Source organism: Panicum hallii, chromosome 2 (assembly GCF_002211085.1).
Source record: "Panicum hallii strain FIL2 chromosome 2, PHallii_v3.1, whole genome shotgun sequence".
Taxonomy (NCBI): domain Eukaryota; kingdom Viridiplantae; phylum Streptophyta; class Magnoliopsida; order Poales; family Poaceae; genus Panicum; species Panicum hallii.
Window position 1 is genome coordinate 19,136,968 of NC_038043.1, and position 13,567 is coordinate 19,150,534.

The following is a 13,567-nucleotide window of genomic DNA, read 5'->3' on the forward strand; positions in this document are numbered from 1 at the left end:
CCTTCTATTTGAATTTAAATTTTAAATTCAAATTCAAATGCATTTGAATGCAATTCTTTTTCTCCCTTTTTTTCTAATTGGGCCCAGCCCACTCCCTCTTTTCTTTTTTCTCTTTCTTTTTCCTCTTGCAACCCGGCCCATCCAGGCCTTTTTCTTCTCTCTCTCTCACCGCACGGCCCAACCCAGCTGGCCTTTTTCCACTCCACCGCGCGGCCCAGCAGCCCACTAGTTTCCTTCTTTCTTTCCTTCTTTCCCCTCCCGCACGCGGCCCAGCCAGCTCCTTCTTCCCCCGGCTCAGTTCCTCCTGCGCGGCCCGCCGTCTTCCTCCCTTCCCCTTTCTCTCGCTGACGGGTGGGTCCCACCTGTCGGGGCCTTCCCCTTCCCCGTGCCCGACTCGGACTCGAGTCCAAGTCCGGCCGGCGTACGACGCCGCTCCTCATTGTGCGGAGCCTCGGACCCACACGCCTAGGTGCCTGGCCGCCCTATTTAAGCACCCCCATGCCCTAGCTCCTTCCCCAAAGTCACAGGAGCCACCTTCGCTGAAACCCTAAGCACCCAAGTCATTCCGCCACTGCCATTGCCGCCGTACTTATGCCGCTCGCCGCGCCGCCGTTCTGCTGCTCCCCGCCGTTGAGCCAGCACTCCAGAAGCTTCACATTGTGGTGAGGATCCTCGCCACCCGCTGTTTCCCCTCCCCCCTGCCTTCCCGCGTGCACGATGGCTTGCCGGAGCAATGCGGCCGTGCCTCGCCGTCGCCTGCCTCCCTCGGTCGCCGACGCTCCGTCTTAACCCTGTAGACGTGTTCCTCACATCACCCTCTTGCTCCCAGGCCAAACCCGAGCCTAAACTGAGGCCGGAGTCGCATTTACGCGAAAACTCTGACGAGCCGCCGCCGTGAAAGCCCGCCGCCGGCACGCCGCGCCGCTGCCCGACGCCATCAGCCGCATCACAGCCGTAGGATCTTCATCCAACGGGTTAGATCGAGTCAATAGAACTAGATACTAGACAAACCAAGATAGTTTTACATTTTAGTCCCTAAGTTTCATAGAAATCAACCCACAGTCCATGGTGGTTCAAAAGTATTCACGAATAGATCTTTTTTCTTCTGTTTAGGCTCCTGTCTTTTCCAAAAATAGAACCCGCAGTCTTAAACCCTTCTTTTTTACAATCTAGACCCTAGATCTAAAGTTTAATTATGTTCTAGCCCTCGGTTTCTTTGGTCAAAGCCCTTTCAGTTTCAAATCTTCCACAAATAAGCCCCTAGAATCATGTTTTACCATAACTTCGTCATTTTAACTCCGTTTTTATCGATTCTTGCGCTCACACGATCCTAGCGACATATACAGTAGCTTTGTAATGTTATTTTGCTCTGTTTATATTGTTTAGTGTACTGTTTCTTATTTATTGTATTTCTTTGTTTGTATGTACTTGTGTGTTACGATAGACGGTACGCAGTTCGAGGGTCTGCAATAGCCAAGCTTTGAAGACGTTCCCGAGCAGCAGCAGTTCTTTGACGAAGGCAAGTGGTCCTTGATCATACTTCAGTCCAAATAACTTTATAAATACACATATTTACTTTATATGCATGCATGTGTCTAGAATATGATGGATCCCAAACTAAGGATATGCCTAGTTTCTATTGAACCTCCTTGATTAAACCTGAGTTATTATATTATTGTTGTAGCTACGCTAGTTGCTATTATTTAGACTTTTGTTGGATAGTCTGAAATCATGCTACACTGGTTTACTCATGTTCTGGTCTTGGCTAATTAATTAGAAACTCTAGCTTATGATGATCTTACCGAAAGGGCAAGAGGGGTTGCATCGTCGGGGTATAGCTCGGTCCTCTTGAGGGTGTGATATGGTCCTGGCTAAGGTGTCTGCCTCATTAGGGAGAGTTATGACCGCTTTGACTTGAAACCTTAGCGGATTGTCATAAGTTAGGGAATCTTTGTAAAGGCCTCGTAGTGTATTCCTGCCACGCACCTCGGAAGTGTTTAAGGGCCTTGCAAACTCAGGCATCAAGGGAAACACGAATTGTGGGTAAAGTGTACAACCTCTGCAGAGTGAAAACTAATATATCAGCCGTGCTCACGGTTAAGAGCGGCTTGGACCCTCACATGATAATTGAACTTAAAGATGATCTAAATCGATGTTCTTTATTTATTTATGTTGTTGATTATTTATTACTGATATTTGTTTAAGGGTTGGTATATACTTACACTTAGATAATGCTTGCTTAATAAAACTTGACCAACTAAAAATGCTTATCGCAGTCAAACCATGCCAGCTTTTCCTCGATTATAGCCTTGCATGTCATATAATTTACTCCACTTGCTGAGTACCAACCATAAGTGTACTCATGCTTGCTTTATTAAAACCAATGCTGCTCAGAATAAGATAATAGTCCGAAGTTCCCCGAAGATTTTGAAGAATACTAGGCATATGTCTCTCAGTCATCTGCTTGTGAAGTCGAAGTCCGCTGCTAGTTATCCACGTTTATTTATTTGCTTAAGATTATGATTGTTGGTCATGTAATAAAGTACTATTATACTCTATTTCGTTAATGCATTGTTTCGGGTATACACTTGTGACGTCTATCATATATGCGGAACTTGATCCTGATGCACATATGGGATGCATTCGGTTACCTTTTCAAAACCGTGTGTGACACAGCCCCACCAAAACAAGCCTTTAGGAGTAGGATGAGAAAGAAAGGCACAACAAGAGCCTTGGTGAGGAATCAAACACAATGAGCGATCCAAGAGATCAACCGAGGAACTTTACAATTTCTTATTAAAAATTTACAAAACCTCCGGATTGGCGGTTGAACAAAAGGAATGAGAAAAAAATGGTACTCTACAAAATAGTTCTGACTCTCACCGCCAAAGATGAGGTGAAGCTATGTGCCCCATAGGAGTATGGTAAAAGGGTAAGATCAATGCCAACATATTCAAAACTCATGGTAAGAACACCTAGTTGTGCCTATGGTATAGGTTGGAAATGCAACATTACAGCAACTCCTGATCAACAACCTAAGTCTAAAACTTCGCTCGGGATGAGCGAAGGGCTAGCTTGGGGGAGTTGTTCACGGTCTTTAAATGCCAAATTCGACCATCAACCATACTCATAAATAAAGGAAAATTATACACCTTACTCACATATTTGTATCACTAACCTAGTTCCATAGTTCTTTTGGATAATAAGCCATTTCAGGGATACAAGTCTGGAATAAGAAGAAAACAAGCAGAAGACGCAACAGAAATGCACAGAAGATCATCGCCCAGTGTCACACTTACAAAGAAGGTCCACCTAACATAGCAAACCACCTTACCAAGGGGGAATCACCGAGGATCACAACCAAGACCCACATGCCAGCCAGCTAGAGAAAGGTGGTGCTGGGGAGGCACCACCTGGGGTCGGCCGAACCCCAGGTTTGGCCAAACGTGGATGCCTTCCTGGTTGCTAGATCTTTGGCAGGAGGATCATCCTTATCTTGTCAAAGGTGGTGGCTAATGTTTCCATACTTAGAGATGGTGGGAACCGACCTCTCAAGCTATAAAAGGTGGCCTCCCCCCTCATTCGCACACAACACACTTGAAGCCTCTCTCCCTCTCTCTCTTTTGACTTGTAATCCTTAGGATAGTGGAGCTAGGTTAGTTATCTTCTTTAGTGTACTCCAAGTCATCCTTAGGGTCGTGGAGCAACCCTCGACGTCTAGTATGGCTTTGTATTCGACTTGTCAGAAATATATCTATAATTTAGATTATCTTCATGGTTGCTATGCTATCTTGGTAGTATGTCATACCATGTTGTATGCCTTCTCAAATTATGCAATTCATATGCTTAGACTAGAAATCCATGCAAAAGCAACGGTTTGGTGTGCCCTATGGGCTTGCTCTAGTTCATTACTTGTCCATCCGAAGGGTGGGAGACCGGGGGGACTAGAGCCGGTTCCATATACACAAGTGTGGTGCTCGGGTATCACAGGATCCATCGAATATGACCATATCCCATGGTGTTGCAGGGGCAGGCGGCAGGTGGTGATAGCCCTGCCCATCCGCCACATTAAGGCGTGGTCTGTGCACTCCCCCACGTTCGATTATGGTTTAGGAGTCTAAAATACTACTTCAGCTTGCTGGCAGCCTAGTGCTGGGTAGTCTTCCCGTTTGCTGGAGGCTTAAGTCTAGTCCTAACCATGTGTTTTGTATAACCTTTGCTAACTTAGACAAATTCCTTTATAGCCTTGTTTGTATGCCTATGCTCCCACTAACCTTTGGTTTATTCGTTATTCTTTATCTTGAGATTGGCTTGTGTGTGTCACATTACCCTTATTCATATCATTTATCATGACTTACCCCTGTATGAAATATAGTCTATAGCTTATTCATGTTGTCCTGTAGACTCTTTTGCACCATGCCATCCTAGGGAAAATATAAATAACAATACCCGAATACTCTCCAGGTGATATGCTACAACAGTATATCTGTGCACTTGCGGATTCATTCTGTAATCGCTAAGACATACCACCACAGTATTTCCGGCATCATTGCATAGGACTAACAATCCTGGTGATGATGTTAAGAAATACCAACAAGCATTTCCGGTGCTGTTGCCGAGGACTAACAATTCTAATGATGATGTTAAGAAATACCAACACTTTTTGTGTTCTTTCTTCTTGGGGTGGGACTTGTTGTGGATGATGAAATCGATGATGGGTGTTCGCCAGTCGGACTCGATGATGAGTACTTCTTGGCCCTCGGCTAGCACCAAGTCTGGCTTGGTGGGACGATCCTCCTCGAGCTTCACTGTGGGGCTGTTGAGCGCCCCGACAAACACTCCTGCCTAGACAAGAGCTTGTTTAGATCCAAGCTTTGAGAGGACGTCTGCTGTGATGTTATAGTCCCTGAGGATGTGGTGGAACTCTAGGAAGTAAAATTTGGCTTCGAGCTTTCTTATTTCCTTACAGTATGCATCCATCTTCTTCCGGGAGCAGTCCCAATCTTTGTTGACTTGCTGGATGACAACCTTGGAGTTGCCGTAGGCTAGAAGCTGCTTGATGCCAAGCGAGGCGGCGATCCGGAGACCGTGGATGAGAGCCTCATACTCGGCAGCATTGTTTGTGGCCTTGAAGAGTAGCTGGAGGATGTACTTTAGTTGTTCGCCTTTCGGTGATATGAAAAGGACTCTAGCACCGGCGCCGTCAAGGTTGAGGGCACCGTTGAAATACATCTTCTAGTGCTCGGGTTGTTGCTCGGGCGGTGGGTCTTGAATCTCAGTCCACTTGGCCACGAAGTCAACCAGGGCTTGTGACTTGACCGTAGACTAGGGGACGAACTCGATGGAGGGTGCACTGAGCTCGACTGACCATTTGATGACTTGGCCATTGGCGTCTCGGTTGTGAAGGATGTCGCCGAGTGGAAAGGAGGAGATGATCTTGACATTGTATGCTTGGAGGTAGTGCCGAAGTTTCCTGGACATGATCAGGATAGCGTACAGGAGCTACTGGACTTGTGGGTATTGCACCTTTGAGTTGCTGAGTACTTCAGTGATGAAGTAAACGGGTCATTGCACCTTGTAGGTGTGCCCTGGTTCATCTCGTTCGATGACCAAGACGGTGCTAACCAGATGAGAGGTAGCCGCGATGTAGAGTAGTACTTTGCTCGGGTCCGGGGCCATCAGCACCAGTGGCGTGGATAGGAACTCCTTCAGGTTGAGGAATGCCTTGGAGGCATAATTGTTCCACATGAACTTGTTGGCCTTTTGTGGAAGCTTGAAAAAGGGCAAGCCCTTGTCGCCGAGTCGGCTGATGAATCGGCTGAGGGCCGCCACGCACCTTGTCAGCTTCATCAGATCCTTCTTGCACCGAGAAGGGTTCATACCCTACAACACATATGACCTTTTATGATGAATATCTAGCAACAACATATCAAAACATCATAAAGTCATTTCCTTTTATGACATTTTGCAGGAGCCGGTACGCTTTAGTGATGAAAATGAGCCATTTGTCACTAAGGCCAATCAGAAATCGTCATAAACTGTTACGATGAAAGTGATTATCGCCGCCACCGGTGGTCAATAGCTATCACCACCGAGCCGGTATTAGGGCCGGCGGTGAAGGCCCAAACTGTAAAAGGCCCACACTGCGCACCGCGCTCCACATCCCGCCACCGCCGCCGCCTCCCAGCTGCAGCTCCACCCCGCTCTCGCCCTTGGCGCGGCCGCTGATGCCTCCCAGCCGTAGATCTACCCGCTCTCTCCCTTGGCGCGGCTGCAGACACCTCCTCCCCACTGCCCTCGCCCGCAACGCCCTGTCGCCGTGCTCGCCCGGGCCTCTCCTCCGCGCGCGGCCTCTTTGCGCCGCCACCGCGTCGAGGCCTCCCCGCAGCTGCGCCGACTCCTCCCCGCCGCCGCAGGTCATCGAGGTAAGCAGCAGCATTCGCATCCTCCCCTCTCGAGCCCTCGCGCGCGCTGGTGTCCTTCGCTGCGGATCTGAGGCTGTTGGCTCCATGCGCAGGTGCCGGAGTCACTGCTGCAGAAGGGCAAGTGCGAGGAGCAGTGGGCAGCGGACAGGAAGGAGAAGGCGCTCGCCGACAGGAAGAAGGCGCTCGAGAGCTGCAAGATCATTCTCACGCGCGCCAAGCAGTACGTGCAGGACTACGACGCCCAGGTCAGTGACCTAGCAAAACCCTGTCTCCATATGGCTGTCTTCCCTGACCCATCTCGATCTGGCTGTACCTTGGCGTTAGTCTCTCGTGTTAAACGAGTGATTTGGTACGATTATCTAGCTGACGCTTGCGATCTAGTGTAAAAAACCATTTGCCGTCTTGGATTGTGCTCGTTGGAATTTGTTGTGCGCATAACAGTGGAGGCTTAGAATGGGAGTACTAATCTCTGATGGCTCGTTTTGCTGATACACAACACCGTACTGAGAACGCTATGGCATCTGAACTTTGTCATTGAATAGTTTAATGTAGTGTTTGGATTTTTAAATCATCTCGTACCATCAGTAATAACTACCGATGAATTTATTTTGTAAGGCTTAAACCTGTGGTTTTGGCCTGCATATTGATCTACTGCCTTAACCTTTTTCTTATCTAGCTGAAATAACAAAAAGAACTGTGTACATGATGGGATAAATCACTAAATGTTGATAATTCACCTGCATAATGCTAAGGAAATAACTGTTGATGATTGAGTAGAGCAATATTTTTAGTATTATCCATCAATTTTTCCAGGGCGATAGTATAGTGACAGTGGCACGATAAACGGAGCGTGGCTACTTTAGTGCTGAAAGTGGGAATGGTGTAGTGACCCTAGGCTTTATCAATTGATTCCAGCAGTATCTTTGATCTTGATTTGCAGGCTAGTTGGATGCCGCACCCCTCTGATAGTTAAGTTAAATTGTCAGGTTTAAACATGCATTCTCGTGTACAAGGTTGACTATTGTGTGATGATTAGTTATGCAGTGGAGACCTGTAGAGAGCACTTGATAGTACTTTTCTTGAAGAACATATATGCATAACTAACATACTTTTCCTTGACATATAAAGCAAGCAGTCTAAACTGTATAGTACTTCTGATTCAGTTTAATGTTGAAAAAATATAGCTCACATCTGAACTAGAACTGAATGTTTAGCCTGTTAATTTGTAACCTATTTCTGCTTTGTTCTTGTGGTTCAATTAATAGTGACTTCATATAAAATTTGTAATCTCTAGTTTGAACTTTGATACTGTGTGTTAATTAGCTCAAGACTTTGATAAGATGCTAACTTATAATTTTTCTATGATAGTAATGATGAGCATTGAAACAACCAAAAAGCCCTACCTTGGCCTGCTGATACAAGGGAGAAAACTAATTGCATGTCTTGATGGAAGTGTGCAGCTGGACTTGAAGTGATGTGGCGTAAGGAGCTACTGTGTTGTTCCATGTACATGTGTGATCTGTTGTTTGATGTGATTTGACAATGGATGTGAACATTTTGATATTTGAAATCATTTCAATATATGCTTTGGGCTTATGGTCCGTCAAAATGGTCTTCATCCACATTTGTCTGGGTTGTAATGCAAATGTAGAATTGGGCCTTGTTCCGTTTTGTGACAGTCAAATTGTCGCAATGCCCTTGCCACATCAGATCCTAATCATTGCCTTATCACACAGCATAAAAAATTTATGACATTTTCTATCCTACATGGAACCTATACAATTATCCACATCTAAGGTTTTGTGACATTCTTTAGTATTACTAGTGACGAAAAATGAGTGCCATAAATTAGTGACGATAGAAGAATCATCACGAGATTTATGATAAAAAAACTTATTTTCATCACAAAATACCTTTTATTGCATGGTATAGGCCATGAAGGGATTTTCATCACGCAATTATCACAGATTATAAAACATAACGAAAATATCACTTTAGTGACATAAATAGAATGTCACAGAAGCCCATATGTGTTGTAGTGATGCTTCTGATGGCGTTGACCTTTGTGGGGTCAGCCTTGATGCCTCGATTGCTAACAATAAAGCCAAGGAGCTTCCTCGAGGGAACACCAAAAACACACTTTGTAGGGTTTAGCTTCCATTTGATTTCCGGAGATTTTCAAACGTTTCAGCCAGGTCGGCGATGAACTGGTCACCGGACCTTATTTTTTGGCAGAACTAACCTGAATTATACCGGCTCAAGTACGTGAGTCCACTCTTGAGAGCTCCAACGTGCTTCAAACGGTATAATCCCTTTGCCTGTCGGGTAACGTCCCGATAAACCACCGAATGCAGAATCAAACAAGGTACCCCGCACGAAAGCGAGTTCAGAGATACAAATGCCATCACATTTTACATCACAGGCATTTATATTACATGAGTGTTTAAAAGTAGCATTAGTTCCCAACTGATGGGAATTATTACAAAACAGTTTATGTTTCAAGTCATGGCAGCGGAGTTTTAAGCGCGGGCATTGTACACGTTGCCAGTTCAGATATCATGCTAGCCCTGGCATGATATCACTCGGAGGGATTTGCGTTGCCGGCGACGGGTCCCATTCCACGGACCAACCATTGGGCAGAGGGTAAGGCCACGGCATAGGCAGAGCAGAGTCGTTAGGGGGATTACCTGAACAAAAAGTCGCAATGCAAGACTGAGTATGCTAATACTCAGCAAGGCTTACCCGTTCATGGTATACTTAGCCATATAACTAGACTTATGACGGTTTTAATGGTTGTGGGTAAAGTTTGCAGCTGAAAAGCAACAAAGAGTAGATCCTTATTTTCAAAGTTTTAGCTTTCAAATTCTAGGTGGATAATCATACTAGATAAGCACCTATAACTATTCAAGCATGGTAGAATCATTAGCCAAACATCATCTTTGATAATCATAAGTTGCTCTTGTTAGTCTATGTGGTAAAGGGATCAAGCAGTCTCAATCTCCGCGAGAAACGGATGATTCCTGAACCGAATTTCAGCCTTGCAAGGGTAAACCTAACTCACACGCTTGGAACATCCAACGATTGTTCCAAAGCAACCGTTTGCCTTTCATTCCGACTCGTGGATCAGATTCACCACAAGCGACTACAGGACCATACGCACATCCAATGTGCAGGACGTACGTCTGTAGTGCGACTACACGCCCGTACTCCTGGTTGCCCGGCAACACGTATTCCCACACGTCGAATCGAGTAACAGGAAAAACCAAATACGAGTGGTGGGAGGTATGTCCACTCCTCGGGCTGATTGGTTACTAGGCTTACCGCTTACCATATTTCGCGGCATGTGGCTAGTACTTTCAAACGCTTAACCACCGCTACCACACGCTGCGACCTTATCAAATGCATCAACACAGACGGGGTATCATCTAAACCATGATACCTCACATAAGTCCCGTCCGTCATGCTTATAGTGATTACAGGAAGGTAAACATTGCAATTTCTATATCGCGCGAGTGACAGGAAATCACCCGACTTCTACCGGTCCTATTAGCATAGCGGCTATTCGAACTCAAGTGCTAATATTCAATACATTGGTTCCTAGGAAAATGCTACTAGGGTTTCTCATACAATTCCTTTGAACGTAATGCATAGATAGATATAAATAATATAGGTTGCAGTGTAAATAAAGTAGGGGTTATGTCCGGGGCTTGCCTTCTTGCGTGGGGTTGGGGGCAGTAGTGTCAAGGTTTTTCGAACTTTGGTTTGGAGCTTCAGTTAGACCTTCGACGGCGTTCTCGGGGTCTTCAGCTGATTCCACTCCTTGTTCCAGGATTACTTCGTAGTCACCGTCGGCGACATCTACATGGTATGCAAAGTTATAAGTTAAGGAATGCATATTCTTTTATTTTACTTCACGATAAAGTTGCAATCCAACGAAAGTATGATTTACTTTTTACACATATCATTTATCTCTCTACTGTGCAGTCATTTATCGAGTATTAACCATTTTACCTAGTTACTTTAAGTAACAGGGTTGGTTACCCTAAATATTTAACTAATGGGATGAGGTAACAGGTTGAGTTGGTTTCAAATATTTAAACCAATTATTAATAACTTTATCTTTTTGCTTGCTAATTACTTATACTAACCCTAGGTCATCATTTAATCATGGACTTATTTTATTTAGAAAAGAGCATAACATTATCATTGCATGTTTTATTTGTCCTGGTGTTTTACACTTGATCTTAGGGTGAGAATTTAGTGACAGATTACACTACTCAAGAACAGTACCTCAAAATATTTTCATGATTTTTGAACATTTAAAACCATAGATATTAAATATACAAGGTTAAATAGGTATTATTCATAATTAAATTCACATATTATGAAAATATTACACATACAGTATGTGACAGTTCGTGTACTTGCAATGCTAGAAATATATTTTGTTAGTGTGAACTATGTATTTGTTAGTATAAAGCTCATGTGTGTTTGTGTGAAGCTTTTAAAAATTTAAAGTGCAAGTAAAAAGAATATTTTTGTAATTACAGAAAAATCTAGGGTTGTTTTTGCAAAAAGTATTAGGATTAGGGTAATTTCAAAATAAGTGAAATATGTTTTTCTTACTTTATGTCTTGTAAAAATATATATTTATTCAAAAGTTTAATTTCAAATGTGTGTGGTGAAGTGTGTAAAAATTTTGGGTAAAATGGTAAAATTAAGGGTGTTTATGTAATTTTATAAAAGTACAAGTCCTTTTATGCAAGTTTCTGATTTACAAAAGTAACTTTCAAAATTACTCAGGACTAAGGTGTAAAAGTACAAGTCATCATGACATGTCTATCCCGTCATTATGACGTGTCATAAATTCTTGCATTTAGGTCCTGAATATTTTGAAATTACACTTTTAGGATAAAAGCAACTCAAATCCGACTTTTATTCAAAGATTCACGTGTAAAAATGTAAATTTTGAGTTTTTGAACTTAGGCCCTAAAGCAATGTTGTAGAGTTTGAAAAACTCTCCAACTTTCGTTTTGGGCATTTCTTCATTTGGGTTTTAAATCAACGGAAAATTTTATTTTACAAACAAGTCCCTACAGTTTTCTAAAATTACGTTTAGGTCCTTGGGAAAGTCCATCTGTTCTTCTTCTCTTCTCCTCCTTATCCTGATGCTTCCCTTCTGTTTCTTATTTCCTACCGGCGGCACATGCTCTTGCCTCCATTCCTATCCACACCCGGTTCCATCCCTCCTCTCTCCTCCACGCGGTGCAGCTCGGAATCCAGGAGCTTGGGGCGACTGTGCGCGGGGCCAAGGCGCGTGAGGCGCGGGCAAGGCGCGCGAGGCGCGGGCAAGGCGCGCGGCTAGCGGTGGCCCAAGCACGGCTCCAGGTGGCTCGGCAGGCGCGGCGCGCAGGCGGTGAGCGGCTCGCGCGGCTGCGCAGGGCGGCGGCTCGGAGCTGGAGCAGGCCGGGCGAGCGCGAGCGGGCTGCGCGGGAGCCAGGGCGGCAGCGCCAGAGCAAGGCAGGCCTGAGCAGCGCTGCGAGGCACCTAGGTGGTGGCTCGGCGGCAGTGCGCGGGAGCTGGGCGCGGGCTGGTGGCGGCCCAGGAGCGCGCAGGCGTTGGGGCGAGCGCACGCGGAAGCCGGCAGCGGGCGCCGAGCGGCTCGGCCCGAGCGGGGCGCGAACGCAGCCCAGGAGGTAGCGCAAGCGGGGGAAGAAGCACGCGGCGTGGAGGCGAACGCAGGTGTGGCAGTGCAGGTCAGGCGCCGAGCTGGGCAAGTGGCTGGCTACCCCAAGCGAGCTGGTGCAGGCGCGTGCGCAGGGAGTTGGCGCGGTTCGGGAACGGCGGCCGCAACAGCACGTGCGCAGGTGGAACAGAGCGCCGGCGACTCCAGGCGGCACGCGTGAATGGGCAAGAGCAGGACTGGAGTGGTTCGCGGGCGGTGCAGGAGCGGAACGTGAGCGACGCTGAGCGGGTGGCGCGAGCGTGCGCGCGGTGACGCGCGGAAGCTGGCGGTGTGTGCAGGTGTTGAGCGGCCGAAGCAGAACGGGACCATAGGCACGAGCAGGCAGTGCCGGAGTGCGACGTGCCGAGCAATGGCACGCGGTGGAAAGGTGTTGCGCAAGATGCGGGAATGTGATGGCCATATCGAGGACGCAGTTCAGGTGTTCGACGAAATGCCGATACGCGTGGTGCTGGAGAACGCGAGGGTCCTGCTGTTGGGCGAGGCGTCAAGGGTGCAAGACGCCGTCGGGCGGACATTGCGATGGTGTGTAGATGCGGCGCGACAAGGCCGAGGCAACACCGGTCCAGCAGATGAGAAGGAAGAGGAGCAGCAGCACGAGGTGGTCGAGGCGGAAACAGTGGGCGGATTTGACAACAGCTGGTCCGCAAACAGCATGGCGTCTAGGGTATCCTTCCAGGGTTTGACCACGTCGAGTGCTCAGCGTGGGGCGACGGAGGCCACAGATAGTGATGCGGCTACGAATTTGGCGAGGCGAGTCGGAAGGAGAAGCGGCGAAACGAAGGCGGCGGTTATAGCGCGGCAATTTCGAAAGGAGCAACTGCGCGGATGTGCCGACCGTGTCTCAGCGGCACACGCGCATAGGCAGTGAAGGCTTAACCGGTGAGCAGGAGGACCTTGAGGTTCGCGAAGGAGTTGTCCTAGCGAACCAATCCGGCTCTGTCATCTCATCCTAGGGTCCACGACCTCCAACAGTTCGTATCCCTCGTGGCTCACTCAACCGCTATCACCATGAGTCACCACGAAGACTACTCCTTCGGCCATCTTCCACCCACGGCAACCCTCCGCGATGAACTTCTTCGTCATCCACGGAATCTCGTCATCGTCGAGCTCTTCTCATCACTTATCCTGTTCACCGCGGGAATTCAATTTCCGCCCATTCTCTTCGTCACAATCAAGGCTACCCCAAGGTTTGCCCTGATTCGCTGAATCCTTCTAATACCGGCGATTTCTTTGCCGGAATATCGTCGTTAACTTCCTGTTATCTGTTTTCCCGGACCCGGGACTTGATTGCTATGTTTTAGAAAGTTCTAGGGTGTTTTCTGTAAGATTTCCAGAACTTTCTTTATTTCAAATCCGTGAACTTCTACATTTCATAGATTTTCGTAGAAAGTTCATA

General features: G+C 46.7%; 1 protein-coding gene across 1 annotated transcript; it reads left to right on the plus strand.

The window, feature by feature from the left end:
* Positions 1 to 6,175: 6,175 nt before the first annotated feature.
* On the plus strand, positions 6,176 to 7,815 carry LOC112883351. The gene is made up of 3 exons (XM_025948639.1): positions 6,176 to 6,425; positions 6,518 to 6,670; positions 7,794 to 7,815. The coding sequence occupies exons 1-3, from the start codon at positions 6,228 to 6,230 to the stop codon at positions 7,794 to 7,796; spliced, it is 354 nt and encodes a 117-aa protein (XP_025804424.1). The 5' UTR covers positions 6,176 to 6,227; the 3' UTR covers positions 7,797 to 7,815.
* The last annotated feature ends 5,752 nt before the right edge of the window (positions 7,816 to 13,567 follow it).

Coding starts and splice junctions, on each gene's coding strand:
- LOC112883351 (XM_025948639.1), top strand. CDS start 6,228: ATGCCTCCCAGCCGTAGATCTACCCGCTCTCTCCCTTGGCGCGGCTGC. Junction 6,426..6,517: donor CGCCGCCGCAGGTCATCGAG/GTAAGCAGCAGC, acceptor CTCCATGCGCAG/GTGCCGGAGTCACTGCTGCA.